The following is a 27,910-nucleotide window of genomic DNA, read 5'->3' as shown; positions in this document are numbered from 1 at the left end:
TCAGAACGTTGTCCGGTGTGAAATTGTGTCCATCACGACGATTCGTCAAGTGGTGGAATGATGCTCGCCCAAAATGCTGCTGAAAAGGTTCTTTATCATCAAGTATGAAAAAAGGAATTCGGTTTATGTCTTTTTGTTGTTTTGAGTTGAGATTAGATGCATAGACGTCAAGAATGTAAACAGAAGATCACATCCCAAGAAGGCTCATCTGTCTCCGTAGCGGACTTGCCGCCATACTACCCTCCTCGCTGACGTAGCAGGCCGAGTCGGTATCAATGTCCCAATCCGGTTCCTCGCAGTCGTCGCTGCCAGAGGCACCACCCTCCTTGGTGCCGGGCTCAAAAGCCTTCTGGGTGGCGGCACGCGTGTTCCAGCGCAGGGTGCGCGAAACCGAGTCGAACCACTCAGTGTCGGTTCGGACAACGGTTGGGAAGGGATACTGAGATGCCGTGATTGTGACACAGTCACCCTGCTTGAGCTCAACGCGGCCCTTGCCGTCAAAGGCGCAGTAGGCCGTCGCGCGGCTGTTGCGCGGCACAGTCACCTTGAGCAACATTGTGTCCGACAACACCATAGGCCGGAAGGACAAAGTGTGCGGGCAGATAGGGGTGAGCAGGATTGCGGGGATGTCTGGATGCACAAGCGAGCCACCTGCCGACAGTGAGTAGGCGGTCGAGCCGGTCGGGGTTGAGAAGATGCAGCCGTCGGCCTGGATGACGGTGAGGAGGTCATCGTCACCGTACAGCTCGAGGCTCGACACATACGGCGATGGGCCGCGGTCGATGACGAGCTCGTTGAGCACCTCGAACTGCTCACCTTCCTCCATGATCTGCTCTTGGCCCATGGAAGAGCCATCGCGGTAGACGGTGCAGGTGAAGCGCATGCGGAGGTTGACGCGCATACCCTCACTGCCGAGGATACGGTCCAGGTGAGCCTTGTACTTTTCGAATTCGAAAGTGGTCAAGAAACCCAGGCTGCCAAGGCTAAAGGAGAGGACCGGGGGTACGACTCGCTGAAACAGCCAAGAGGTGAAGAGCACAGTGCCGTCGCCACCCAGAGTTAGGACCAGATCAAATTTCTCAGGATGGCTCCAACAAAGGTCAGGAGACCAGTAGCGCAGCATCGTCTCAAAGCGGGGGTTTTCCGCCAAAATGCTGGCCGCACCAAAGCGCTTCGAGTTGCGCAGCTTTGCGTCGACGTAGACGTTGACGCCCAGGCTCGAGCCGTAACGCGGAGTCTTGAGAAGCCACTGAGTGAGTTCCCTAGTGAGGAGGACGAGCTCGTTGTCGCGAGCCTTGGTGACGATCATGATGTTGCGCACTGCGCGCTTGATAGGTCTCCTCTGCAACTGCTTGGCGACCTCTCGGACGCCGGTGGCAGTCTGCACAAGACGGGAATGTGACATGTACTCATCGCTCTTGATCTCCTCGAGGACCTTGTCGATGTTGACATTCTCCTCAAACCGTGAGTGGTAAAAGCAAGGTGACTGGAGGCTGGGATAGGCTGTGGTGGGTGTTGATGTGCGTGCGGCCAAGTCGTTGAGGGCATCGCAGAGCTTCTGCGACGACGTGGCTGTTTCGGGGCGGGGATCAGCCCCCGTCTGTTTGGAGAGCATGTTGTTCAAGGCCAGAGGATCAGGCTTGTTGTTGCGGGCAACTGAGGCCAGAGCCTTCATCAAAGTCTGACGGGGGATTCCGTCAACCGAAGGCGTACTCCGGTGGTGGCCCAAGAACTTAGAGGTAACAGGATCAGCGGCGACTGCTGCAGATGCGGATGCGGAGGCGGCAGCGAGTGCAGGCGCTACTGTGGTCAGATCGGCAGCATTCTTACGAATCTTAGATTTTGCTTCGTCCAGGCTGAGAACAGAGTTGAGAGATACAGGATCGTTAAATGCAACCGAGGACGTCTTGGGACGTTCGGCGGCTTTAAGACCCTCGGGGCGCGAGAGAGTGGGATGCAGCAGCGAAGTGGGCGAGCAGATTGCGGAGTCGGCGGCCATGGTGGGTGGTGGCTTTCTTTGCTCTGATTACCGGGCGGTTATACGGTACTTGGACCCTTGCTTGGTAGGTGTGATTAGGTATTTTCGGGGGCGGGTCCCAGTGGACGCAGCAAAACTCGCAGGGGTGCGGCTTCGTCGGAAACGGATACAACACAGTAAGCTAGCTTGGCTTAGCACGTAGCTGCAGGCTGACAGCAAACGCAAGGCAGCGATCGAATTCACGGGAGGCGAGGTACTTTTGCGATCGATGCCAGCGGTCTTTTGTTGGTAGCACCCAAATGTAACCAAGCAAAAGTATCCGTCCTGCTGGAACAGATCTTTGTTGCGCTAATTTCGATGCGTTCCTGTTGTGTTCCCCCAGTACTGTCAGCTCCTGTCATGTTCGTCACAATGCCCCCTTTAACGTTTTGTCTTCTCCCCCCTCGGGATTCCTTGCTCCATCCATCCTTTGCTTATCTCCACGCTGAATCACAAAGCCCCTGTTCCCAGTTGCCCGCGATAGGAAATGAAATAATGGAGGGGCAAGGACAATCAATCCCGTAGCAGCCGCAGCCACCCTAAACAATGATGAAGCGCACTGGAACAGGACTTGTCAAGAATCGTAGCCACTTACTGTCGTTTATTGTGGCACAATCGAGGCTAGCCACAAAGTTCAACCAAGTCGCACTTGTGAATCCCAGCGATAAGCAGGGACTATGCAAGCGGGCGAAAGAAGTGCCGAAATCTGTCTGGCTTGAATGGTCCAATTGGTCCTTGTGCTGTGTGATGTCTTGCGCCGGCTGCAGGAGCTGAACGCACGTGGGGATCGAATGCCAAGTGTCGAGCTGCCGGAGTGCCAATTGACTTTTTGACTGTGGGTATAAGGTTGATGAAAAGGTCTTAAAAGCCTGGTTCCAAGTCTGAATTTGGTTTTCGTCGATGTTGTTGAACTCGTCAAGGCTGAAAAAAAGAGGGAGGGTAAAAGCCGAATAGGGTATTAAAAGTTGAGTATAAATGCAAATGTAAAATGAAAGATGAGCAGGCCAGCCACGAGAAAAGAAAGAAAAAAGAACCGAGCTAAAAAGATGCAAAGGAAGAAACGATCAAATGATGGTCGGGTTGAGATGAAATGATGATTTGATCGGAGAGTCGCAGAACAGGAAGAGCCCACGCCAAAAGAGGCAATTGCTAGAGAACTACCAGAGCTCTACTGTCCGCTGAAGAGGGAGGATGGTGGTGGGGGGAAAAGAAAAAGGATTGGGGGAAGAAAATGACAGAACAAAACGACGAAACGACAAAGGGTTTGGGCCAACGACTGAGAAGACTGAAGACCAAAAGAACAGAATATCACGAGTACTCGCTACGAGCCTACCGTCGAGACGTTTTAATATTCCGGACACTGCAGCACGCTCCTCCCATACCTGGGCCCCCAAATGGCACCGGAGCTCTCCCTTGCAAGGCTAGGAGCTACTCTTGGCTTTGTCTTGGCTTTCCACCGCTCCTTTCGGTTTCTAGGTGGAGGCTATTTACCACACATTTCACACGTAAAAAAGGGATGTATTATTAGTGACTCCACAAAACACTAATCCCTGGTCGATCTTTTCGACAATGAGTTTTTGTCCGATGTGAAGTAGCACTGTGACACCCACCCCCACCGGCCCGGTTGCCATCTTTAGGGTATCTAGAGATGAGGTTTTCAGTGCAGAAGACGGGTCCTGCCGTGTACGTAGGCAAAAAACAACTGTCAGTTTCTCCGTTGAATTGAGGCTGATTGGGCCGCTCTGGTCTGATTCTTCAGCTTATCCCATTACATTCAAGCTTCAGATCATCCTTTTTTGTGCTCCGTATTGAAAACAGCTTTATGCAGTGGCCGGAATGAAGAGCCGCATGGTCTACCTGTCAACAGTTTTATAACTGAAGCGCATAGTTGCGAATGGCATCCATCGGCTTCAGTATTCAGAAACTCTGCGCCGCATCAAAAGACGCATAAAAACGATCTTTGTAGCAGTGTCCACAACAGTAATGCCCCTCTTAGTTTGTGTGGCGGACCAAGTCTTCATTTGGAGACGCTCGTGAAGGCACGTACTGTAGCGCAGTGTTGCCGGTATACCCGTTGACTGTCATTTGCATTGTGAACCTGAGTGGCTTGCCAGGGTCGGGTCTCGAGCTATTCAGGACCTGATACTCTTGTCCCCTGTACGGCACAACGAGAGGTTGAAGGGGCAAGGAAGGGGCGAGACATGACTGTAAGGACCTGGGCCGCGTTGCACAAACTGGCCAGCTTGCATGACATAACAATAAGCAAGGATATAAGCGGGCTCTTTGTAGTACACACCTTGTTTATCGGCTTATCTCATATGGTTTTGGCGTTACCAGCGGTGAGGTATCGATTCAACTGCCATGCCAGTTTTGGTAGTATCGTCCAGTCTTTGGAATGGTTTTGAGTCCCCACCGAGCCTATCAAACCTGGTATAGTCGGTTTTAACCCCGTTGATGCCACGTCTTATAAGCATATAATCTTAGCCAAACAAAAATACGAGAGGAAAAAAGAAGGCTGCATAGGTCAAATCGATCAAAAGAGGTCGTCCGAAGTCATCCTGACTTTGACGGCCTGCACTCTTGGCTCTAGCGACCAATGAATGTCCTTGGATGGCTGCAAAAGGGGTTCATGCCAGTGTCCTCCTTGCGTCTGACCCACACAAGTAGATCACACATGGGGTCGTCTTGCTCGGTAGCCCCTCAAGAAACAACATGCTCACTACTATGTACCCTGTGCATCATCAATACCACCCAGAAAATATTCAAGGTGATGCGTCAACTGGGTCAATCAATACGACCTTGTCAAGTAAGTATGAAGATCTCGTTAAATAAGGGAAGAAATCGTTTTGAATTTGACCACAGTCGACACATATACCTTCCTGCAACACAATTCATTCTCTATGCTGTCTGTGCATACTGTCTGCTTGTTTTGCTGAGCTCGCTGTTCTCTGCGCGTTAGAGAGGGCGGGTCTTAGGTTACAACATGTCCAGGCCCGACTGGGGCCCTGCCAAACAAAAATGGTTCTCAGGGATCCCAGCGACCTACCGTTGCAAGCGTTGCTACCAAACCCGACAATCTACCAACAGGAGAACAGGCTGGATCAACGCCCCGTCAACCGCTGGAGAAAGCCCTTTTTTTTTTTCTCTTCGGCGCCTAGAACCACGCCACTAAGGAAGCTGGAAAAGGGCTGAGATGAAACGTCGTCGTTTCCAAGCGCAAGCCCTGTAACGAAATCCACATAATGTTTGAGAACGTTGTAAGTAGCAGGTACAGGCCCCCCACAAGCCTCTTTACCGAAATTTTTCAGCGATTGAACATCAAAGACTTGAGCCGCGATAAACATGCCAATTTATCGGAGAAAATGATTGAACCAAGCTCCCAGAAAGGTCATTCAATTGGAGACCGCCATATGCAGCCATGCTCGTCGCCCACGTCCCGCGGTTCTGTAGCAGCCCTCTCTGCTCTTGCCCCTCCCCTCCCCCTTTTTTTTGTCCCCTTCTCCTGTCAGTAAACTGGTAGACTGTTCACACTACCGGTTTTGCGTCTCAGGAGACAGATGGATGTACAATACAGAGTGTTGCGTCGACCCAGTCCAAACTATGGTTCGGAAATACTCGGCAGGCTCCAATCATCGATGAGCAAGCAAGCACGGTCGGTAGAAGTCCCCCGTCCCTCACTCAGCCTTTCCAATGAAGATCTGCCGAGACCTTGGCGGCCATTGTCTCTCGGATGAAGTGCCGCATGTTGGGACCGTCCACATCGGGGCCGTTATCGTCGCCCATGTCCATGTCGTTGTTGCCGGGGTCCCGAACGGGTTCGCAACAGATCTTCAGTGCCTTGGCATGGACATCAGCCCATTCTTGCATCGTGAAATGACCCTCGCTTTCTGCGAGAATCAATCTGTCCCCTGAGGTGAAGGCCAGTACGTGTACCGACCGCGCGGCCTCCGCTTCCCGGGGCGATGGGTCCAGAATCAGGTTGCGTTCTGGCTCTCCATCGGTGCCACCGGCAACGGCTATTACGGTACAGGTAGCTGTTGCTCTTAGAGGGATCGCCGCCGAGAGAAGAGCCAAAACAGCGGCTTGCAGCAGGGCTGGTATAATCGGCAAGTTCTGGCGAAAATTGTCAGTCTGCTTCTCGGCTATGCAAGAATGGTTATCTGAAGGTCTGGGCATGTGTGAACGGGATAGAATAGGGATACAAAATACAGCGGTCCTTACCAAGTTTGCCTGAACCAGCTTCGTGTTGGCGTAATCATTTTCTGGTGATGACTTCACCTGCAGCACAACTTGGATCAAGCTGCGAGGAAAGTTTTTGACCAGGATTATCTGGCGCAGTGTGGCTTGCAAGAGAGACTCTAGATGGCGTTCCCTCGTTCCTATTTATGCTCAAATTTAAAGTGAGCTTTTAGATGGCAGAAAAAAACGTGGTTCGATGTCTGAGACGAAATTTTTAAAAATCGTACCTCCAACCCCTGCTGCCGGTCGTACGATCACGTCGACCAGCGCCTCGTACGGGTCTTCGTCGCGCCTCTGGGCCTCAATAGGTCCATTTGCCGACGCTGTTACCGTGTAGCCGGCATGAGAATATATCGCAGAGCCGTCAGCCCGCGGTATGTGTGAAACGAGTGCTGCTGGCTCTCCTCTTGATGGCATGATGTCGTTTGTGCTGAGGCGTAGCGAAGCGAGCGAAGCTGTCTTGCCGCAACGATTTTATTCCATCAAACACAATTACCAGTTTCTACGATTCAAGGGCAGCTATTGGCGGGAACCGCTGTCATAGGCCCACGTAAGGTGCCCATGTGGCCAATGAGGGGCAGTAAAATCTAAGTAAGCCCCCACCATATTGTACTTCGTACCATTGTCAACTGCCAAACCCACTCGAGGTGGGCTGCGAATGCTTTCATGTCGGTACCTACAGCCTGCACGAGATGGAATCGGGGGGTTTTTTTTTTCTTCATTAAATGGTCTGCCGAATAGATTTATTACCGACTGTGCGGTCCTGCATTGCATTGAGGGACATATATGATCGTCAAACTTGAGACCAAATACCAAGTACCATACCTTACTTTGACTCGCGATCCAATGAAAACTGTGTGCCACAACATCTTACTCATGTTGTCTGAATACCTTACCTGCCTTACTTAACAAGGTAATACTCAAAGACCCAAAATCGAAACGATCTTGATCATACAATGAAAGTCCGATACAGTATTACACTGTGGCTCTTACCACAAATTTGTGAATCAAACAGGCTGGTAATTACATAACAAAAACAATACCATCTCTGGCGTTACGAGGGGTACTCCGAGATGCTACCGGTACACACGTAGGTACCTTAGCTAGGTATGTACCTATGTATGTGCAAAGCTGAAGCTCATCGTGGAATTACTTTTGACTAGACAGTGTGAAAGTTGTGCGAAACTGTTTTTGGCTCTCTACCATATGGGGTCAACTTAATAGTGAGCTACTACTTTATACATGATTATTAGCCCGAAGCTATTTAACTCCAAGGTGGCTGCGACACAGCTTGTCTGTCTTAGTATTCCTTTCTATATGGTAGAAACAGAGACTTGAAATCTTGCTTTCACGGGACTTAATGGTACTTGATGTCACATGGCCCCATTTTTCTCGGAGCTGTAGCTGCTCCACACCATGAAGGTACCCTGACTGCAGCACCGTTGTGATGCGGGGCATTGAAGTCGCAAAGAACTCGCTTCAACACCACATCGTATACAGTCCTATGTGACCTTTAGGCGTATATCCGTCCATCACGTCTCTTGAATTATTCATCTTCGCATATCTGAGGCAGAAGACACCTCTTTGAAAAGAGGCAAACCCCAAACTCCTCCTGTAACGAAAAAAAAAGCCCTACACTCTAAGCATGGCATCAAGTGCTGCCTCCGGGCCTCCGTTGTCCACGTCAACGAATCCCCCAGTCAAGCCAACAATAGGTGCCACGGCCACGGCTGCGTCTATACCGAACCTCAAAGACCGCCTCCCAAAGCTCGAACCAAGACGGAGGCGACCAGCTCCTTCAAATCCTATCCCAGTACCAGAGACGCCCGACCTTCCGCCACCGACTGGCACATCTTCAGAGATACAGTTCAGAATACCTACAAGGCGCATCCTTTCAAAGAAGGATCATGATTTATTCGTTGCTTCTCCGTCGTACAAACTTATTCTTGCCTTCGTCTTTGGGCTTTCCGACGCCGTCGTTGACAAGCCCATCTCCGCCATCAAAGACTCGGATCTTAGCCCTGCGGTGCAGACCATCAATGCACTATTGGATGAGGCCTCGGAGCTTGTGAAGCAATCCCCGCCAGATGAACAGGGCGGCTCGCGGTTTGGCAACAAAAGGTTTAGGGACTTTCTCGACAAGGTCAAGGAGAGGGCTCCATCGTGGCATAAGAAACTTGGGATTAAGGACGAGGGGGACGCAATAGCCGAGACCGTCACGTACCTGGGCCAGTCTTTTGGCAACAGGATGCGCATCGACTACGGATCAGGCCACGAGCTCAACTTTCTCATGTGGCTTCTCTGTCTATACCAACTTGGCGTTGTTACGAAGTCCGACTTTGCCGCGCTTGTGCTGCGCGTCTTCGTCAAATACTTGCAAGTCATGCGTCTCGTGCAGTCCACATACTACCTCGAACCGGCAGGATCACATGGAGTGTGGGGGTTGGACGATTACCAATTTTTACCCTTTCTCTTTGGCGCCTCGCAGCTACTTCACCATCCTTTCATCACACCTCTTGCCATTCATCAGCAGTTGACGATCGAGGAGTTCGGCCACGACTACCTCTATCTCGACCAGGTCAACTTCGTCAACAGCACCAAGACCGTGCAGGGCCTTCGCTGGCACAGCCCCATGCTCGACGACATCTCGGCTGCAAAGTCGTGGTCCAAGGTAGAAGGGGGCATGCGGAGGATGTTTGTTGCCGAAGTCCTCAACAAGCTGCCTGTCATGCAGCACTTTCTTTTTGGCAGCCTGATCCCTGCTGATGAGGGCATGACGGAGCAGGACCTGGCTGGCTTGCAGCCTGAGGATGAGGAGACTGAAGGCGGGCAGGTCGAGGTGTTCAACGATGAGGGGGGCGTCAGGCACATGCACCAACAGAATGGATGGGGCGAGTGCTGCGGCATCAAGGTGCCTAGCAGCGTAGCGGCAGCCGCAGAGATGCGGAAGCGAGGCATCGGTGGCGATAGTCTCAGAAGGATTCCTTTCGATTAAGATTAGAACCCACGGCAAAGAATTGATGGATCATGACGTGCAGTTTTCGTTTTGCCCAGTTCTCTCAAGTTACTATACAGGGTCTCAGTCTTGCTCAGACCCTATAATCGACCTTTCATGTCTGTGACGACAGTGTCAAGAATCTGACAACGCCGTCATGGGTGACAGCGTGACATTCTCAGTGTCTCCGCTGATCTTGCGACATACCAAGAAACCAAGATCAAGGATCAAACGACAGGATGCATCCATCATGGCGGCGTCTGTGGGTTCTTCGCTCCTATCATTGAAAGGCCGTTTTCAATGTTAGCGATTGAGTCCTAAAACATTGGTGCCTGGTGAGCAGTGGTACAGAAGCCTCTTGGGAAACCTGGCAAGCTGACACGCCGTTGAAAACAAGTTGGGTGACGGTTCGACATCGGTATACCACACGGCTCTGTAGACCTATGGAATACTCTTAATGATTATTAAGAGGACGATCACAGCTGTCCGTTCGTGGGAAAGCTCGACATTTATCCGCAAGCAATGGATCTTGAACAGTTGTGTGGGCAGGAGTTGGATATGTTGCAAATAGGCAACCGTCTATTTGTTTCTTATTACCCTCATCGGTGGGATCCTTCTGATGAGTAGATTCACTCTCCCTTGCCTTGCGGATAAAGCGTTATATAGTCAATTTACTACGCCTTTCCTGTTCCATCGCGTCCAACACTACTTATCGAAAACAGATAGATTCCACAATATCCCTTCACTGAATCATTGATTTGCTTCAAGACAATCTGCGCAAGCTAGAGGCAGGATAAGGCCGACTCCACAGAGATGTTGCTGCTGGCCTACGTGGAATAGGTTTCGCACCGACTGGCGCGTGACGATGTCACGGCCGTCGAGGATCATGGCACACCCTTGAAAATTGGAAGCAGTTCTCACAATGGCGACGGATCGGTGGCGGCGAGGTGCATTGTGAACATTGAACAACTATTGGCTACAAATATGGTCCCAAACCGGCTCCCACTTTCTCCCCAGACACTTTGTACCGATCCTGCCCCATGTGGGTTGCATCTGCACCCGCCGTTCTCCAGTACCAAGATAACCCTCACTTACTTGGTACTGAGAAAAACCGGGATTTGTGATCCAAGGTGTCCGAAAACGGATGTTTTCGCATCCACTGGTTCGACTAGGGGAGAGCAGACGGTATCCTATACATTCTTGTGAACATGCCCATGTGTGACAGGCTGTGCAATTGAACTAGATTACAGAATAATTCATACGAGTCTAGAACTAGTAGAAAATATCCGGCCGGCCATCTCTGGGGTTATCGTGGAGGTCGTTCCAATATTATATAAAGCTGTTGCGGTCCCTGCATTTTCCCCGCGATCAGCACTGCTTCTATTGTTTCGCTTCTCCTTGACCAGAATTTAGGTCCTGGCATATTCCCGCTTTGTTGACTTCTTTTTGTCGACTGGTCTCATGACGACTTCTTTCTTTCTTTCTTTCTTTTTTTTTTTTTTTTTTTTTTGGGAGGGTTAAAAAAAATACCCAAGGCAGGGTCGACGTCCTACCTGCTTACTTAGTACACTGTAATAACGGTCAATCGTGATGTTTCTAATTCTGGAATCCACAGAAGCAAGCTAGCATGACTATGGTTATGCTGCATAGAGGTAGATAGGTTCATTACAGCTCAGCCGCTCTCCACTATCAGGCGACATAATAAAGTATATAGTGGGCCGTTGGCTAAATATGAGATAACGCAGTAGCCACGTGGTATATATGGGTTCTTTTTTTCTATTTACTTGCCTGCTTGCCATCATTTGCCTGGGATTGCTAGAACAGCGGGAAAGGGACCCCAGATTCTCACGCCACAGCCACCAAGTCAGGTTCTAGGGACCCAGCGTTCCGCCAAGACAATGCAGAATTTCCCGAGACATGAGGACCAAGCGTGACGATGATTTTTTTCTCTTTTTCCTCTTTTTTTCTAATAAAAATCGTATGCGAATATGGTCAATATACAGAGAAATGACTCTGAACTGGCTTGGCGTCCCCCACACCTCAGAAACGAAGTTGACATAACTCGGAGAGAGCGAAACTATGTTGGGGGAGCTCGCATTACTTCCAAATTTCACGAACGTTGTATTGAACAGGTACTATGCCATAGTTAGCTGACCGAGAACATGGGTTCTAATCAAGTAAAATTATTAGCTGTTTCGACAAGCTAATAGCAAGGTTGAAGCTCCATGTCACTGAAAAGTATATGGGAAGCATTTCAGGGTCGTCAAATATGCGAATACAGCACCAACAAACAAACGTAGATAATGTTTGACTGACTGTGATCCATGTTAAGATACCCAAATATATTGGAGAGCAAAGCACGTGAATGATGGGTTCCTGCTGACACAGGCAGTTGCAGTACCTTTAATATAATTAATATGCTTGGTCACACGAAGCATGCAGGCAGAAAGTTAACATGTTTACTACCTAATGTATAAGATGCCTAATACAGTACTTGGGGCAGTTCATCTAAGGGCCCACAAGAATAGCCCCAAGGTTTATGCTGCCCGCGCCGGAATTCTCTCAGTAATATGAGTGGTAGAGGCTGAGTGGACGGCATGACGGAAAGGGTGGGGGGCAAGTCCTGGACCATTAGCGTCGCATGCCCGCCCCTCCACTTGGCCTAGCCTCACCTCCTCAAATGTGTCGCATGGCCCAGCCTAAACACCATTGGGCACATCACCCCATTGATTACCTTAATTTACCTACCAGATTTGATCCGTATCACCAGGTCAATAGGCTATCCTTATCGAAACCAAACCTCACATTCGGCGTGTGTTTTGCAAGGAGCGCGAAAAGAGTGCCTTTCACCCCAAGTTGAAACTGAGAACACCCAGAACATAAGGTAGCCACTGTGAGTTTCATGATTTCACTATGGGTCGATAGCCGGTTCGACTTGCATTGCGTGCTGATGACTGGCGTAACGTGATCAGTCTAGTACTCATCCCACACACACACCGATATTATCCGTTGCGACATTTCTGGAATCATCTGTCTTGACTTTCAGCTTGGAGTCATTGTGCTTGCCTTGATTATTTTGGGTATTCTTGAACTACCCCGGTACTTACCTGCCAAAAGACGATCACCTTACCGAAGCAATGTCATCTGCATGACAAGACTACTTGCTTTTCCCTTGCTGCACAACTCAAGTTAGCCCGCCGCAGAATCCACAACCTAGCTGAACCTTCCGGAAACACGACTTTTGAAACCGAATCAGCAATAACAAAACCACCCGAGTACCTAGGTGTCCACCTTACCTACCTACCTATCTATCCACCTATCTACCTATCTACCTACCTACCTACCTACCCGGTCCAAAAGCTATAGTTCAGCCTCGGTCATCCGCCGTCGGTCGTCCTCTCATTCCGCATCGTCGACCCCGAACGGCCAAAGACCTCGCTCGAAACAGATAAACGTATCCCATCGACGCTTGCATGCCTTAAAATATGACAACTATCGTCGAAGGTGGCCCGAGTGCGAGGCCAGAGATCCGGGAGAGCGATGATGACTCTTCGTCAATATCTGGTAGTTCCTACATCGGCAGCGATTCACCCGATCGCGACCCACCTACACGTCAGTGGGAGACCGAAGATGATGGGGGTCAAGATCAGGTTGGCGAGCGCCCCGCCGAGCCTTTAAACACAACAGAGCGAGTTTACGGCGGCACTGGCAACAACATAGACGCAGATGCGGACACACAGGATCCACCGGCAGAAGAGCCACAGGCAGTAGAGCCACAGGCAGTTGCGAAAGAGATGGGTACAGATGCTTTGCAAGACGTGCCCGGAAGCTCGCAAGTTGTTGACTCGAACACAACGGAAGAAACCTCCGGCCCAGTTCTGGATGAATCTGTCTCAACACACACTGCACCTCCGGTGCTCGACGGTCCAGGGGCAGTTGTGGATGGCACTCTGGAAACGGGAGTAGGTTTGAGCGAGGGTGATTCCTCTTTGCCAACCACGCCGCAGGTAGAAGAAGCTGTTCAAGAATCAACTTCGACACAGCCAGAAGCCCCTCCGCACACAGAGACACACCCTACTGCGCAAAGTGCAGTTTCTCCGCAGCAGGATGCCCTTGCAGCCGCACATACCGCGGTTCAACCGGAAGGGCCGTCAAGACAGGACGACACGCGCACACGAGCAGGAGCTTCACCTCGACCGGAATCCCGTTCTTTACTAGACGCACTCGATTCAACTACGCCAGCTAATTCGCAGCGGTCTTCGCATCGGACCTCGGGGACAGGACGACGAGGGCCGGTTATAGTGTATGGTGGTTATAGGTCAAGGCCCAGCGCACGCGGCTCGCCACAACCACCAGCACAGGCTGTGCGTTCTATGCTGCTCCCATCACAAGAACCGCCATTGCCAGCCCGACCACCCACGCCGCCTCCTTTGCCACGGGACCCCGTTCCAACGCCAGCTAACCAGCCGAGGATCGAGATAAGTAGCCCTGAAGGCGATGTGGATGGCGATGCGTCGGAAAGAAGCCCTTCTGGCCCTGGTGTTGTCCTGCCCCGATGGCAACCAGACGGCGAGGTAACCATTTGTCCGATATGTCACACACAATTCGGCTGGCTCAATAGGAAGCACCACTGTCGGTAAGTAAAGGAGGGACTTGTCCCCAGTAGAAACTGACTTGATAATCCTCACTTGGAATGATGGTGCTGACGTTCCCCCAAAAGAAAATGTGGCAGGGTGGTTTGTAACTCTTGCTCGCCCCACCGCATAACAATCCCCTATCAGTTCATCGTCCAGCCTCCTGGCACACCGCAAAGATCCCCATCCGCCCTTCCTGTCGACAGCCCAGGAGGCTATACGGACTTCAACAGCCTCGGCGGTGGCGAGCGCGTGAGGCTCTGCAATCCTTGCGTTCCCGATCCTAATACGTCGCCACCCCAAGCCCACCAGTCTGTCCATCGAGCTAGACACTCGAGATCGCAGAGCAGCTTTGCGAGTGCTGTAGGGATTGACCTACGTAGAGGCCCTATGCACGTTTCTACTTCTGGCTCTATCGAAAATGGGGGCAGGAGTGCACCAATAGTAAGCACTGAAATGGCCAAAGTTCACTTGCTAGTGTGTTGTGTCACTAACGTTAGCTTTAGAATCGAGGTCTTAGTCCGACTGGAGGCATACAGAGCAGAACGATTTCGGCCACATCACCGGCCTTGGGACTTCCCGCAAGGCAGCGATCGATATTTGACATCCCGCCCTCAGAAGACCCGGCAGGCTCCTCGTCATCGTCCTCTCGAACACGCCAGCATAATCGTCGCAGCCTGCCCCCTGTTCCTCGACAGCCCTCACCGGCGCGGCGACGACAGCCAATTCCGGAGGAGGACGAGTGCCCAGTGTGTCACAATGAGTTGCCCAGTCGAACTCTTGCTAATTTCGAGGCACTGCGCGAAAGTCACATCGCCAATTGCATCATGTCGCATAGTACGTACGGCGGATCACCTGCTGCGGTTGTCTCGCCGACGAATGTCGGGTCGACGGGCGAGGGTCCCTCGTCACCACCGGGAGTGTTCAGACCAACCGTTAGACGAACGGGTATGTTTCCGTACGTTGCTACGGAGAAGGACTGCGTCGACTCGGCCGAGTGCACCATATGTCTCGAGGAGTTTGAGGTTGGGGTGATGATGGCGAGGTTGGAGTGTCTCTGTCGATTCCATCACCGCTGTATCACGGCTTGGTTTGTTGGACACCCTGGACGGTGCCCTGTGCATCAACATGATAGTTTTGGTTTTTGAGTGTCGTGTGTGGGTTCGGTATTCAGGAGTTTTGTGGTTTGTTTTGTCGGCCTCATCCTTAATCATCCATGTTGGGCAACTCGCAGTTGATCTCCCATCTTATTGTGTATGGGAAGCCTTGAACCGCCCATTTTGGGCGCAGCGTAAGATGATACAGGTATTTGTTTGTTATATTTCAGGTTGTCTTTTGTTTATTCTTTGACAACGCTTCACCTATTATCAATCCAGCTTTTTGAATGCAAGGCGTCCCAGGTACCGTGTATCGAGAACAGGGATTATTAGCGCAGACGTCATTACAGTGTAACAAGTTGCAAGTATCGTGGTTGAGACAGAGACGATGAGATGTACCTCTCCCCTCCGTACATAGATAGGCCCTCCTGTTAGATTGCCGCGCATGCCATCTAATCAGATAGCAAATTTGACGATGGACCATTTAAACATGGTCAGGTAAGCTACCTAGTGAAGCAAGTGGGTAATAATGCAAATTGCCTAGGACAGTGAGTCAGTTACATCGTACGAGCTTACAGTAGTAGAGCCTGAAAGTTTAGATAGTATCTGTGTGCACAACGACATACTCTGACGGAGGAAGAAAAAAAAAAAAACGTATGTGGTATTATTTCACCGACATCTAGGGAAACTCATGTGCAGAGGACACCTTAGTCCCAAGGCTCTTTGGCGAATGAAAACTGGGCATTTGTAGCAAGCGGCAGGAATGGCGGCTCGTTTTCGTCTATACTAGTCCCGTGATATGTACCAGAACCAACATGACAGACAACAACAGAAAGGTCAAATCATGGAAGTACTATGTAAGGGTAGACAAATATAGAAATAGAAATAGAAATAAGTTTTGACAGACGTACTCAGGGGTAGCTTGTTCTCATCTCATCCACCAACGAACTGCTGTGTGGGGAGCTCTTCATGGGGTATCCAAGCAAGTAACCTTAAGTCAGAATATTTTTTTGTCCTCCCCCGTTACTTTTTTATTTTATTTTTATTTATTCTTTTAATTTGAAGGAACCGAACCAAGACCTATCCGTATGTGAGTCACCTCTCTTTATGCTCTTCTTACCCCCAGACCTTAGCTCTAGTTGTCGGGTACCATTTCCTAGGACTGTTTGGTTTGAAGGAATTGAGGCTGACAAGGAAACACGCAGGGGAATCAATCCTTGCTTTTTCTTTTTGTCGCCCTAGCGGCCCCCCGGGGTCACGGAAGAAACCGAAATGCCGTGCTGACTGGTGGTACTAGCGGCGGGTCCTGCTAACAGCCCGAACGTCTTTTTTTTTTTTTTTTTTTTTTTTTCTTTTTCTACTTGCTGATCAGCTCCAATTTACGGTTATACGGATTACGGTGTACGGTACGTGAACTTACGATCCGGGCCCGGGGCAGGATTTTTTTGGGGCTTGGAACGGGTTGGTTTGTTTTGAGACAGAATGGCTTGCCAAGTATTGCTCGAACATCAATTGGAATGGGGGGTTTTTTTTTCTTAGGACGCAACGAGTTAGTTGCCTATAACAGTAACCACCGTCGCCAACTTTGACGTTCGGATGAGAGCATGCATAGAGACCCTAATTAATTGCCGGGCTTCTTTTGGTTTTTCGTCTTTTGTTCTCACTAGATTTTGTACCTGTGAGATATGTTATCAATGCTTTCTTCGTACTATGATCATTGATCTTTTCGAGAAAAAAGGAAGAGAAAAAAAACATCTCAATCAATTAGGTTCATCCAGTCGGTTGACCCCTCGGCGATAATACATACCCCTTGCCTCCTACCAAGTCGGGAAACGCAGAAAGAACCCTTGCCAGCTGCAAACATCCATTCGTGGTAATAATCCTCTGCCACCTAACAATTTCCTCCAAAATCGCCAAGCCTGATCTTGAGACCTTTAATTATTTCATGGTCGCTTTCTCCTTCGTATTCTTTTTGCCGACCTACGACCTACCCTCTCTTGATCTGCTAGCGCATTGAGACCCTTAGCAAACAAAACAAGAGGGATTTCCGTCAAGACATGTCCGCTTTTCGCCGTTGCCCTGTAACATTGTCAAAATGAGCGACCAGCAGCCCGATCCAGAAAAAGTGACGCCTTCAGAGGCTGGCGGCGGTGGCCAAGTTCAACGAGATGCGCCGGCCGCGTCCACGACGACGGCAGCGGCTGCCCAGCCCGCACGCCCGGAAGGCACTGCAGCGGTTTCCGAAGATGGCTCCAAGGAGACTCCCGAAAAGGATGACGACAAGGTCACGCCTACCGTCAGCGCTCGGCCTGAGCGCGAGGCGACCTTCAAGGACTACCTCCGCGTATTTTCCTACGCCAAAAAGTTTGACTACGCCTTGATGGTCGCTGCCGCGATCGCCTCTATCGGTGCTGGAACCGTAAGTGCTTTAGATTTCGAGTATTAATTATTTCTTTGCTCAAACCTCTTCATGTGGTACCTTTACCTTATTGTTGAGTATTGTCATTGCGCTCGAATCTGAGTTTGGCTGACTCTTGCCGTTCCGTGATGTCCATCTAGACTTTGCCTTTGATGAATGTGCTTTTCGGAAGACTCGTAAACAACTTTACGGGGTTTAACTTCTTTGATCGTGAGTATCGCCTATAATTGGGCGCCCATCTAGTCCAATGTACCTGGCCGCATCACGCAACTGACTGAGGTTATGCTGCTCAGCCAATGCCGTGAACCAGTTCGAGGCCACTTTGAACCAGCTTTCTCTGTACATCTTCATTTTGTTTCTTGTTCGATTTACTCTGAACTACATCAACAAGGTCTGTTCTCCACTCCCCCTTTTTTTGGGTTTGGGGCAGGAACCCATTGCCTACGAGAATCAGCATGTACTGACGACATTCTTCAAAGTTCTGCTTTCGCCTAATTGGAATTCGAATGTCTGCCGCGATCCGTCTAGACTTCTTGGAGGCCCTCTTCGCCCAGTCTATACACGTGTTGGACTCGATGCCTTCAGGCTCGGCCGCTGGGACAATCACGAGCACAGCCAACACGCTGCAACTAGGCATATCAGAGAAGCTTGGAACATTTTTGGAGTTTACGTCATTGATTATCACCGCGTTGATCGTTGCAATGACCTGGTCTTGGGAACTTACCCTGATCACTTCTACCGTAATCTTGTTCCTAGGATTGGTCATTGGTATCATACTTCCCTTCATTATCAAGGGGACTTCTAAGCAGACCAAGGTGCGTAACTGGTTCGATCACTACGGCAAGTCCAAGACTGACACAACCTCGTTCAGGCTGAGGCAAAGGCAACATCTGTGGCCAGCGAGGCTTTTAACAGCATCAGGATGGTAACGGCCTGTGGTGCCCAAGAACGCATTGGGCTGCGATACTCTGAATGGGTACACAAGGCCAAACAGTTTGGACAGTCCACTACCCCCATGCTGGCGATTCAATTCGGTCTTATATTTTTCGGCATATATGCAGCTTTCGCCCTTTCATTTTGGTACGGCACTACAAAGATGGCCGCAGAGGGACGTGTCAATGACGCTGGCACCATTATTATTGTGCTAATGTCGGTTATGATGATGATCTTTTCCATTGAACGTATATCGGCCCCCTTAATTGCAGCCTCCAAGGCTATGGTGGCCGCGACCGAGTTCTTCGTCATCATCGACGCGCCCCGTCCGAACCCTGGAACGGTTATGGCGCCCCAGGTATCGGCCACCGAGGATATTTCTTTTTCAGGCGTCACCTTTGCCTACCCATCCAGGCCTCACGTCAAAGTTTTGGACGACCTAAGCCTCACGTTCCCAGCCGGCAAGGTGACAGCCATCGTGGGCCCCTCTGGATCTGGCAAGTCCACGGTCGTGGGCTTGATCGAGAGGTGGTATAACCTGAAGCAGGGGTATGTTTTGGCAAAGACGGTCGCTCAGGACAAGACCAAGGAGAAAAATAAGAAGAAGGGGAAGAATGGAAAAGATGGTAAACCCAAGAAAAAGTCATCCGACGGGTTAGACGATGATGATAATGAAGAGGAGACCACACCGGCTCCAGAGGAAACCGGAGATCCCGTTCAGCTTCAAGGAGAGGTGTCAACGTGCGGCCACAACTTGGACGACATCAACATCAAATGGTGGAGGTCACAGATTGGTTTGGTGCAACAAGAGCCATTCCTATTCAACGACACTATCGAGAAAAATGTCATGTACGGACTTATTGGTTCAGAGTTTGAGAACGAATCCGAGGAGCGCAAAAAGGAGCTATGCCGTGAGGCTTGTGCCGAGGCCTTCGCGGACGAGTTCATTGACCGGCTACCTGATGTAAGATTTCCCTGAGATGAAACCTTTTGAATCGCTTTTTTTTTTTTTTTTTTTTTTTTTTTTTTTTTTTTTGCTGACAGACCTCTTTATGGTAGGGCTACCAAACGCAGGTGGGAGACTCGGGTACCAAGTTATCCGGCGGACAAAGGCAACGAATTGCAATTGCTCGTAGTATCGTCAAACGGCCAAAGATTCTTATCCTAGACGAGGCGACAAGCGCCATTGATGTTCGCGGAGAGCGTATCGTGCAGGCGGCGCTGGAGAAGGCATCACAGAATCGCACTACAATCACGATTGCCCACAGACTGCAAGTACTCACTGTAGCGTTTCTTTTGATTGTCTTCAACTTTCGCGCGCGTCTGTCCACGGCACCATCCAAGCAGCTGCTAACATGCTCGTCTCGCTGTAGATCTACAATCAAATCGGCAGACAAGATCATAGTCATGAGAAACGGAAAGGCGGTTGAACAAGGCACACACGAGTCTCTGCTCAAGGATGACAAGGGCGTCTACTTCGGCCTTGTCAATGCACAACAGCTGTCTCTGGGCGACGAAGGCAGCGACAGCGATGTGGCTGAGGACAGTCTGGAGGACAGGCTTGCCAGGGAAAAGTCCGCAGCGCTGTCCGAGAATGAGGAAGCGACCATGGCTCCAGGATGGAAGAAACGTGGCCTTGTCAACAGCTTTGGCCGGCTGTTGGGAGAGCAAAAGTCCCGGTGGCCTGTATACGGCATATCAGTTGTTGCAGCCATGGTTGCCGGCGCGGTTGTGCCACTTCAGGCGTTCCTATTTGCCAAGTTGATTGCCATCTTCCAGAACCCGAACATAGACAGGTACAGGGCGGATGGTTCTTTCTACTCGCTGATGTGGTTGGTATTAGCGGTGGCTAACGGCTTTGGCTACTTTTTCCTCGCCTATTCCGCCATGTAAGTGTCACATTTCCCATTTCTGTTGTTCGATTCACATTTTTGCTGACCAAAAGTCACTTGATGAAGCCACCTTCAACACTTTATCTGTGCCGTCTACAGGCAACAGTACTTCCAATCGCTACTCTACCAAAAGATTGGGTTTTTCGACGAGGAGCCTAATTCAACGGGATCGTTAACAGCGAGGGTGGCAGGCGACCCCAAACAGCTCGAGGAGCTTCTCGGCGTCAATATGGCAATGGTCTACACTGCGGTTTTTGGCCTCGTCGGTGCGCTTGCAATTGCTTTCGCCCACAGCTGGAAGCTCGCTCTTGTTGCTCTTTGCGTGACAGTCCCCCTTGGACTAGGTGCAGGCTATGTAAGTAAAACTGAACACCAGCGGGGGATTAGGATAGTTTGAGGAGTTACTGACTTGACATTCTTGCAATTAGTTCCGCTTCAAATACGAGCTCGATTTCGAAAAGATGTATGCCGAGGTAAGATTATATCCCATTTACCAGTTCTGTTGAAAGATTTTTGAGCATCAAGGCTAATTCATTGCTATCAATTTATTTTAGGTATTTGCAGAATCAAGTAAATGGGCGTCAGAAAGTATCGGGGCTTTCAGAACGGTTTCGGCATTGACCCTAGAGGACGTTATAACGTCCCGTTACTCGAGCCTTCTCTCACACCACGTTACCAAAGCCTACCTGAAAGCTAGGTTTACAACCCTAATCTTTGCTTTAAGCGACTCGATCAGCCTCGCTTGCCAGGCTCTCGTCTTTTGGTACGGCGGTCAGCTTATCCTCAGGGGTGAAATCGATATTGTTCAGTTCTTTGTCTGCTATTTGGCTGTCATCAACGGAGCCGAAGCGGCCGGCAACGGCTTAAGTTTCGGTCCCAACGCCGCCCAGGCTGCCGCTGCATCCAACAGGATCCTCAGCATTAGGGATTCGGTGGAAAAGGATTTGAGCAACACGAAAAACTTCAAGTCGGTGCCTGATGTCGAAAAGGGCGTCGAAATAGAGTTCCGGAACGTGTCTTTCAAATATCCCACCAGGAACGTGAACGTTTTAAAGGAGTTGAATCTGACCATCGGCAAGGGTCAATTTGTTAGTCTTGAACTCAACACGTTTTGTCAAAAAGTTTTCATCACCCTTTCTTATACTGACAATGTCTCAAACTCTTTCAGGTGGCCTTGGTTGGCGCATCCGGTTCGGGTAAAACCTCTGTTATTTCGCTTTTGGAACGTTTTTACGATGTCGCCAAGGGCGAGATTATCTTCAACGGGGTACCCATTACCGACGTTAACGTATTCGAATACCGCAAACTTATGTCCCTCGTCGCCCAGGAGGCAACGCTCTTCCAGGGTTCCATTAAAGACAATATCCTGATCGGCGTCGACCCGACTACCGTAACCGAGGCCCAGCTGCACGAGGTCTGCCGCGATGCCTCCATTCACGACTTTATCGTCTCGCTCCCAAACGGCTACGACACCGACATTGGTTCCAAGGGCGTATCGCTTTCGGGTGGCCAGAAACAGCGAGTCGCCATTGCGCGCGCTTTAATACGCAACCCGCGCGTCCTTTTACTCGATGAGGCCACCTCGTCCCTCGACTCGGATACAGAGAAGCTTATCCAGGCCACCTTTGACCGCGTCTCCAAGGGCCGAACGACAGTCGCCGTCGCCCATCGGCTGGCAACCATCCAGAACGCTGACCTCATTTACGTTTTGGGTGAGGGCAAGGTCCTCGAGCAGGGCAGCCACACCGAGCTGCTGAAGAAGCGCGGAGTCTACTGGCACATGTGCCAGAGCCAGGCTCTGGACAGGTGATTTTTATCTTCTCTTCTTTATGTTAACCATTGTTTTTTTTTTATACAAAAGTCTTGTTGCCATGGTGGCCCTAGTCTTAAATCCGGTTCTCTCCCCTCCACAACTACCCCTATCGTACGTATTTCACAAACACATGCCTATAACTTGGTGAAATAGCCACCAATAAATTCACCAAATCCTCCCCCCGCCCCCCCCCTTTTTTTTTCTTTGGGGCAGGAGACGAATAAATCAATCTGTGATAATTTGGTGTTTGCGGATGATATAGGAATAATGATTATATAGCAACTCGCTGTTTAATAGCATTAAACCCCTCTCGGTTCTTTTTGTCTTTCTTTAGAATATGCATTTGGTCAGAACTAAAAAAATAAAAATAAAAATAAAAAATAAATAAATAAAAAAACATATAACCCGCACTCAGGAATGAATATTGAGTTCAAATATGGATGACCTCGAAGGTATACATGTTGACCAACTGTGATAGATGTAGAGTTGGCCTGCTTGCTCAATATATGCCCAGTCGTCACTATACATAGCAGCGGGCCGTCAAGTAGTTCGGTGTAACATGTCTGCTTTTATTCAAGAGTCGAGATATCCATCAACAAGTAAGTGACGTAGGATGCATCTCGACTCTTTTCTACTCTATTAAAACCCTCGTTCCTTCTATTCCTCCCAAGGCTGGCCAAAAGACACCAACAATGAATGTCCTTCAATCCCTGCCAACATACAAAATCCCATTTGCTTTATTCCATCAAATCATCTTTCTTCACCTCGTAGAGATTTCGCCAGGTCTGACACGAAGGTCAGTCAGTAGGTCTCCAAAATGTTGAGAAACCCAGTTTCAAATGCCGCGCAATAGAGAAAAGTCATCGCAAGGACAAGAGAAAGAGAAAAAAAAAAAAAAAAAAAAAAAAAACCAGAAACAAAAATCTCTTTGTCCAGCGCTGCCAAATATCATCATTCATCATTATTGTCTGCTTTACCCTCCTCAGACAACATCATTTGCCGCACTTCCGCTTCTACATCAACCTCGGAAGCAACAGGTAGCTCTGTGCCCGTGACGCGTTTGGCCAGCTCGAGCTTCTTCTGGCAGGCCTTGTAGACGAGTTCTTCTATCGAATCGCGGCTGATGAGCCGGATCACCTCCACCGGTCGTGTTTGTCCAAAGCGGTGCGCCCGGTTTTCGGCCTGCACGTCGTCCTGAGGGTTGTCACTTTGGTCAAAGATAATGACCTTGTTTGCTGAAGCCAGGTTGATGCCCGTACCTCCCGCGCCTGTCGTGAGGAGGAAAGCTGTCAAATCCTTATTTTCATTAAATTCGTCGATCAGATCCTGCCGCATATCCACAGCCGTTGATCCTTGAAAGGTGAGGTGTGGTACTTCGGCTGTCGAGAGGCATTCCGTAAGAATCTCAATCACCTTGGCGAACCGCGTAAATACGAGTGCCCTGTCGCCGTTTTCGCGGAACTGACGTAGAAGTTCCAAGAGCTTTTGGACCTTGCCGCTCTTCATCCACGAGTTCTTCTCAACGTCAAACTTTTTGACACACGGCTCATCAACACACCAGACGTGGAGCTCAAAGTCTGACAAGTCCATCAGCTCAGCAATCAAATGCTGCTTGTTGTCTTGTTTAAGTCTCGACTGCGGTACTTTGCGCATAAGCACATCGCCCATCTCAGCAACCTTCTTGTCGGTAAAATGCCTCCTAAACAGTTGTGAATGGATAGCTGCTTTTCGCAGCTGGATCCACACGTTGTTTTGGTCATTAGAGGTCCGTGACGCAATTGCAGCACCTCCCGCTGCTCGTGATCCATCTTTGCCGGTCCGGAATCGATCCCGGTACTCGTTGTATATTTTGAGCTGCGCGGCATCCATATCACAATACAGCACCCTGCTGGTCTTGGGAGGGAAACCATCCAGGACATGCTCCTTCTGGCGTTGCAGGATGAATGGCTCCAAGATGCTTCTTGCTCGGCGTACACGATCGCTAAAAAGCATAGCTCCGTTGCTGACCTCTTGCAGGGTTACCTTCTGATCGAAGAGGTCCTTCAAGGTTTCCACCCGACCGTCAAAGAGTTCTGGCTGAATAAAATTCAAAAGATTGATCATCTCCATCAAGTTGTTCTGCACAGGAGTTCCGGTGAGCATCACCCTCCAGTTCGCCGTGATTCTGCACAGATCCTTGTACAGCTTAGTTTTCGAGTTTTTGAGGTTGTGGCCTTCATCAAAGATGGCAACATTGGGCCGGATCTTGGATATGATCTTTGTGTGATCCCTCTCTCCAGTCCGGCCGAGCTGGGTATAAGTGGTCAGGACCACGTGGTGCTCAGCAGGGTCCGATCTGATCTCATCGGCAAGCCATTCGCGATCCTTCCCGTGGTACATGGTAACCTTAACTCCGGGGGCGAACTTCTCGAACTCGACCTGCCAGTTGTCGAGGGTGGAAGGTGGCACCACAATCAGGTTGGGCCATGGCCGAACCTCGTCAACCTTCGGGTTGTAAGACTCGACAATATGAGCAATAAATGATATAATCTGACATGTTTTGCCCAGGCCCATGTCGTCTGCCAATATACAACCAAATTTGTGTTGGTACAGTTGATTCAGCCAGTTGAGTCCGTAAATCTGGTATGACTTCATGGTACAGCGGCCCTCGAGAAGCCTGGGCTCACGAGGAATAGGTAAGGACTGCTTCCCAGTGCGACTGCTGCCTCTTGAATCCATGCACCAATGGTCGGTGATAGACTTCATCCGCACGCCCTCCTCCTCGCACGTGGCAACCACCTCGTCAATGGCATCCAGGCTCTTGATGAATTTGGAAACATCATAGACGATATCCTCGCCAACCTCTTGCAGCTCTGCCTTGGATTTGCGCCCTTTTGTTGGAGCCGTCACACTAACCTTTTTCGCGGCAGCCAAGCTCCGGAAAGGTCTGTTCTCGATCATGGCCCTCGCGGCGTCCTTTTTGGCCTTTGAGCTGCCGCAAATTGCTAGGAGACCATTGAGTTCACACTCGTTCAAATACTTCAACGCGCGGGCGGCTTTGTCCACAGGATCGACGTTGTTTTCTGCGCTAGAATATCCTTCTTCATCCGTGTCATCGTCATCTGTGATGGCGATTGGCTCTTCCTCTTCCTCCGACCGGGCCTTGACTGGCGATGAAACCGGAGACGCCTGCGGCCTTCGGCCCTGCTGAAGTCGCCGCCTTGGCTGGACGGGCTTCGGCTTGGGTGTAACCTCAATGACAGAATCGGAGTCAGATTCTCCAGAGCCGGGTGGAGAAGGTGCCTTGGGCGACGGGTCGTGTGCAAACGATCGAATAAATCCTCGCACATCTTTTTGGCGCTGTTTCTTTGGGGCGGGATTGTCCAGAAGCCAATTTGCGGCATCGCCCTTGTTCTCGTTGCACTTGATAAGCGCAGTCTGGTACTCTTTGAGAGTCCGACCCGGAACCAGTTTACTGAGCGCCGGGGCTCTGGAACTGTCAAAGTAAATCAGATTTGACAGGCGCTTTTCCAAAACGCCACCCCTCACAATCTCATCTGAGCTGGCGGCATCCTCGTCCTGAGGACTTGTGTTTGAGGAAGCCTGATGCGTCTTTTTGCTAAAAGAAGTTGGTTTTAAGTCTGCACGTTCGTCACCGGAACTATCGCTTATATCAATTGTGATGCGCTTGGGCTGGGAGGCATCTGACGAAAAGTGGTTTTCGATGGGAGACGGGCGTTTCCCAAGAACAGTTTTTGTTTGGGTTGGGGCGCAAAACAAAGTGCCCCTGGGAGCCATGGCGGAAGCCAGCCGCCCAGTACCTATCTTGCTTTGTTGACGGAAAGGTGAGGAAGCTGGTATCTCGATGGTTGAGGAAACTGATCTGGCGGGCGAAGAGATGGACGGAGCTGGTGACGAAACGGGAGGACGGCGGAGAGTAGTTCGAGGTTCAACAATCTGAGTGGCTTGGGTGGAGTGGCGAGGGAGCATTTTGCGAGGGTCGACAAGTTCATCGTCGCTGCTATTTTCAGAGTCGAGGTCGATAAGCGATGATAACGTTGTTTGCTTTAATTTTGGGCGCCTAGCCAATGGCGAGGCTGGCAGGATTGGTGGTGGCATTCTTTGTGTAATATTTATCTTCTTTTTTTTTCAACTTGGTGTATCCTTGGTGTATCTATTTGAAATGCACACATGTGGGAGGTTAGTGACGCGATAGGAGAAAAAAAAAACCGAAAGGGACTAGGAGAGTGAAAATAAACAATCGAACCTTTAAATAGATAAAATCCAGATAAGATCAGACAAACGCACAACGCCTACAGACCGGATCTAGCTGCTGATCCTTGTTTGTTAAAGGGGAAGATTGCGCAAGTGACTGTAAGCAGCTCAAAGGAATGTTAATCGTAGGGCTAGCTGGTTCATTGTTGGAGGGAAGGTGGGCGGGCTGCGTTGAACTTTTTTGGGTGGGTGGTGTCGCGTAATTAAAGTCGAACTTCCGCGACCGCGTTTGAGGGGCTGGTTTCCCAGGACACGCTAACACGTGCCCACTTTTGCCCGCAATTTTATCTTGGTACGAAAAAAGCAAGTGCCACAGTGTGCGGCTTGGGCTCTTTTGATGATGATATGGACTAACGTGATGATGAATGGGCGGGAATTGTGAATGAGAAATGCCTGCGTAAGGGTTCTTCAAAGCATTCAAAAGCCAGTGCTGAGACTGATCAAAGGAAGCCTTATAAAATGAATTGAACGGGGATAACACATCCCTTGCTTTGCAATATTTCGTACCTATGGATAGTGGGAGGCTGTGCACTGTGAGAATTGAAAGCAGTGGAGGTCGTTCCAGTTTCGGGGTCTCTAGGGAACAGCAAAGCTCAAATCCCAGAGCGCGGTTGCAGGTTTTAGTAGGCCAGTATTAACGAACGCCGCCCTGCATAAAACACAAACGTCATTAGGTGCTTCATCTTATTCGATTTGAAATCATCAAACAGAACTTTGAAAACCTGTCCGTCTTCAAAACCCAGCACAAAAGATATTATTTAACCCCCCCATCATAGAAAATAAAGACAGCCATCATGGCTACTAGGAGAATCGTCGCCACAGAAAAGTCAATCCTGGAAAAGGATGATCATGTCGGATCCAGCCCTGCCGCAAGCGAAAAGTCCAACATCACGCCCGCAGTGCCCCTGTAAGAAAAACATATAAAAACCATTGCGTCGGGAGCATCCTTTTTGCTTTTAGAAATGGCACCTATGGACGATAACTGACCCCTTTTCCCATAGAGATGTTATTCTCAAGTTGTTGGCATTCACGCTTGCTATGGTCGTCATTCCGATCGGCTCCTACTTTGTCACTGTGAACTCGATATTCAAAGGTATGTAAAGTATTGAACGCGAGACAGAAAAGAAATGAATAAGATGAAAATCCAAGGGAGACAAAAAAAAAAAAACAAGATTCTTTATTTCCTATCATCCAGACTAACCTAATCCCTCCTCTTCCGCCTCTAAAAAAAGGAAACTCTACCTACGCCGGTGCCCTGGCCGCCATCATGGCCAATGTCGTTTTGGTTGCGTACGTCGTCGTGGCCATGAACGAGGACCAGACTGAGCAGGAAAAGGCAAAGGAAGGCAAGAAGGATCGTTGATTTAGTTTGTCAACGAGCAGGAAAAAATGTATAGCCTATTTACTTGGATACCCTTCAAGGTACCTGCCTACCTACTCGTGCAACGAAATAGACGCGTCCGGCTTACTCGACGGAATCAATGCTTGATCCTATTGTTGCCTCTCGTTTACTCCGTGATCGGTTTCTTTCAACCCTGTTCGACTCAAATAACCACTCTTCTCTTGACTGCTCATGTGTCAGGGGACTGCAACTCCAGAGGTTATTTCGAACGCCTC

At 49.9% G+C, this 27,910-nt stretch overlaps 7 protein-coding genes across 7 annotated transcripts; 4 read left to right on the top strand and 3 right to left on the bottom strand.

The window, feature by feature from the left end:
- Nucleotides 1–187: 187 nt before the first annotated feature.
- Nucleotides 188–1,999, bottom strand: PgNI_06345 (uncharacterized protein; the record flags this gene model as incomplete). The annotated part of the gene is made up of 1 exon (XM_031126369.1): nt 188–1,999. One exon carries the CDS (start codon nt 1,997–1,999, stop codon nt 188–190), a length of 1,812 nt encoding a protein of 603 aa, XP_030982729.1.
- A 2,552-nt stretch (nt 2,000–4,551) lies between these two features.
- On the bottom strand, nt 4,552–6,696 carry PgNI_06344 (uncharacterized protein). The gene is made up of 3 exons (XM_031126368.1): nt 6,484–6,696; nt 6,239–6,396; nt 4,552–6,130 (listed from the first exon to the last, which is right to left on the bottom strand). The coding sequence occupies exons 1-3, from the start codon at nt 6,671–6,673 to the stop codon at nt 5,696–5,698; spliced, it is 783 nt and encodes a 260-aa protein (XP_030982814.1). The 5' UTR covers nt 6,674–6,696; the 3' UTR covers nt 4,552–5,695.
- A 1,205-nt stretch (nt 6,697–7,901) lies between these two features.
- On the top strand, nt 7,902–9,251 carry PgNI_06343 (uncharacterized protein; the record flags this gene model as incomplete). The annotated part of the gene is made up of 1 exon (XM_031126367.1): nt 7,902–9,251. The coding sequence occupies one exon, from the start codon at nt 7,902–7,904 to the stop codon at nt 9,249–9,251; it is 1,350 nt and encodes a 449-aa protein (XP_030982291.1).
- A 3,256-nt stretch (nt 9,252–12,507) lies between these two features.
- On the top strand, nt 12,508–16,298 carry PgNI_06342 (uncharacterized protein). Its single transcript, XM_031126366.1, has 3 exons — nt 12,508–13,887; nt 13,984–14,329; nt 14,392–16,298. The coding sequence occupies exons 1-3, from the start codon at nt 12,737–12,739 to the stop codon at nt 15,031–15,033; spliced, it is 2,139 nt and encodes a 712-aa protein (XP_030982287.1). The 5' UTR covers nt 12,508–12,736; the 3' UTR covers nt 15,034–16,298.
- A 124-nt stretch (nt 16,299–16,422) lies between these two features.
- PgNI_06341 (uncharacterized protein) lies at nt 16,423–22,438 on the top strand. The gene is made up of 10 exons (XM_031126365.1): nt 16,423–17,401; nt 17,542–17,611; nt 17,695–17,792; nt 17,881–18,216; nt 18,273–19,298; nt 19,394–20,223; nt 20,293–20,581; nt 20,655–20,699; nt 20,781–21,314; nt 21,395–22,438. The coding sequence occupies exons 1-10, from the start codon at nt 17,078–17,080 to the stop codon at nt 22,034–22,036; spliced, it is 4,194 nt and encodes a 1,397-aa protein (XP_030982838.1). The 5' UTR covers nt 16,423–17,077; the 3' UTR covers nt 22,037–22,438.
- A 552-nt stretch (nt 22,439–22,990) lies between these two features.
- On the bottom strand, nt 22,991–26,137 carry PgNI_06340 (uncharacterized protein; the record flags this gene model as incomplete). Its single annotated transcript, XM_031126364.1, has 1 exon — nt 22,991–26,137. One exon carries the CDS (start codon nt 26,135–26,137, stop codon nt 22,991–22,993), a length of 3,147 nt encoding a protein of 1,048 aa, XP_030982826.1.
- A 762-nt stretch (nt 26,138–26,899) lies between these two features.
- Nucleotides 26,900–27,886, top strand: PgNI_06339 (uncharacterized protein). Its single transcript, XM_031126363.1, has 3 exons — nt 26,900–27,200; nt 27,295–27,386; nt 27,526–27,886. Exons 1-3 carry the CDS (start codon nt 27,088–27,090, stop codon nt 27,654–27,656), a joined length of 336 nt encoding a protein of 111 aa, XP_030982698.1. The 5' UTR covers nt 26,900–27,087; the 3' UTR covers nt 27,657–27,886.
- Nucleotides 27,887–27,910: the final 24 nt, after the last annotated feature.

Source organism: Pyricularia grisea, chromosome I, assembly GCF_004355905.1.
Source record: "Pyricularia grisea strain NI907 chromosome I, whole genome shotgun sequence".
Classification (NCBI taxonomy): Eukaryota; Fungi; Ascomycota; class Sordariomycetes; order Magnaporthales; family Pyriculariaceae; genus Pyricularia; species Pyricularia grisea.
The sequence above is the reverse complement of the archived record's forward strand: the minus strand, read 5'-3'. Positions and strand labels throughout refer to the sequence as shown.

Bases quoted from the DNA above. Each gene is read 5' to 3' on its own strand.
- PgNI_06344 (XM_031126368.1), bottom strand. From the start codon at position 6,673: ATGCCATCAAGAGGAGAGCCAGCAGCACTCGTTTCACACATACCGCGG. The intron at 6,397-6,483 runs GTACGATTTTTA...GAGCATAAATAG, and splicing joins ACCGGCAGCAGGGGTTGGAG to GAACGAGGGAACGCCATCTA. The intron at 6,131-6,238 runs GTAAGGACCGCT...AATTTTCGCCAG, and splicing joins AGCTGGTTCAGGCAAACTTG to AACTTGCCGATTATACCAGC.
- PgNI_06342 (XM_031126366.1), top strand. From the start codon at position 12,737: ATGACAACTATCGTCGAAGGTGGCCCGAGTGCGAGGCCAGAGATCCGG. The intron at 13,888-13,983 runs GTAAGTAAAGGA...AAAATGTGGCAG, and splicing joins AATAGGAAGCACCACTGTCG to GGTGGTTTGTAACTCTTGCT. The intron at 14,330-14,391 runs GTAAGCACTGAA...CGTTAGCTTTAG, and splicing joins GGGGCAGGAGTGCACCAATA to AATCGAGGTCTTAGTCCGAC.
- PgNI_06341 (XM_031126365.1), top strand. From the start codon at position 17,078: ATGAGCGACCAGCAGCCCGATCCAGAAAAAGTGACGCCTTCAGAGGCT. The intron at 17,612-17,694 runs GTGAGTATCGCC...TATGCTGCTCAG, and splicing joins GGGGTTTAACTTCTTTGATC to CCAATGCCGTGAACCAGTTC. The intron at 20,582-20,654 runs GTAAGTAAAACT...TCTTGCAATTAG, and splicing joins TTGGACTAGGTGCAGGCTAT to TTCCGCTTCAAATACGAGCT.
- PgNI_06339 (XM_031126363.1), top strand. From the start codon at position 27,088: ATGGCTACTAGGAGAATCGTCGCCACAGAAAAGTCAATCCTGGAAAAG. The intron at 27,201-27,294 runs GTAAGAAAAACA...CTTTTCCCATAG, and splicing joins ATCACGCCCGCAGTGCCCCT to AGATGTTATTCTCAAGTTGT. The intron at 27,387-27,525 runs GTATGTAAAGTA...CTCTAAAAAAAG, and splicing joins TGTGAACTCGATATTCAAAG to GAAACTCTACCTACGCCGGT.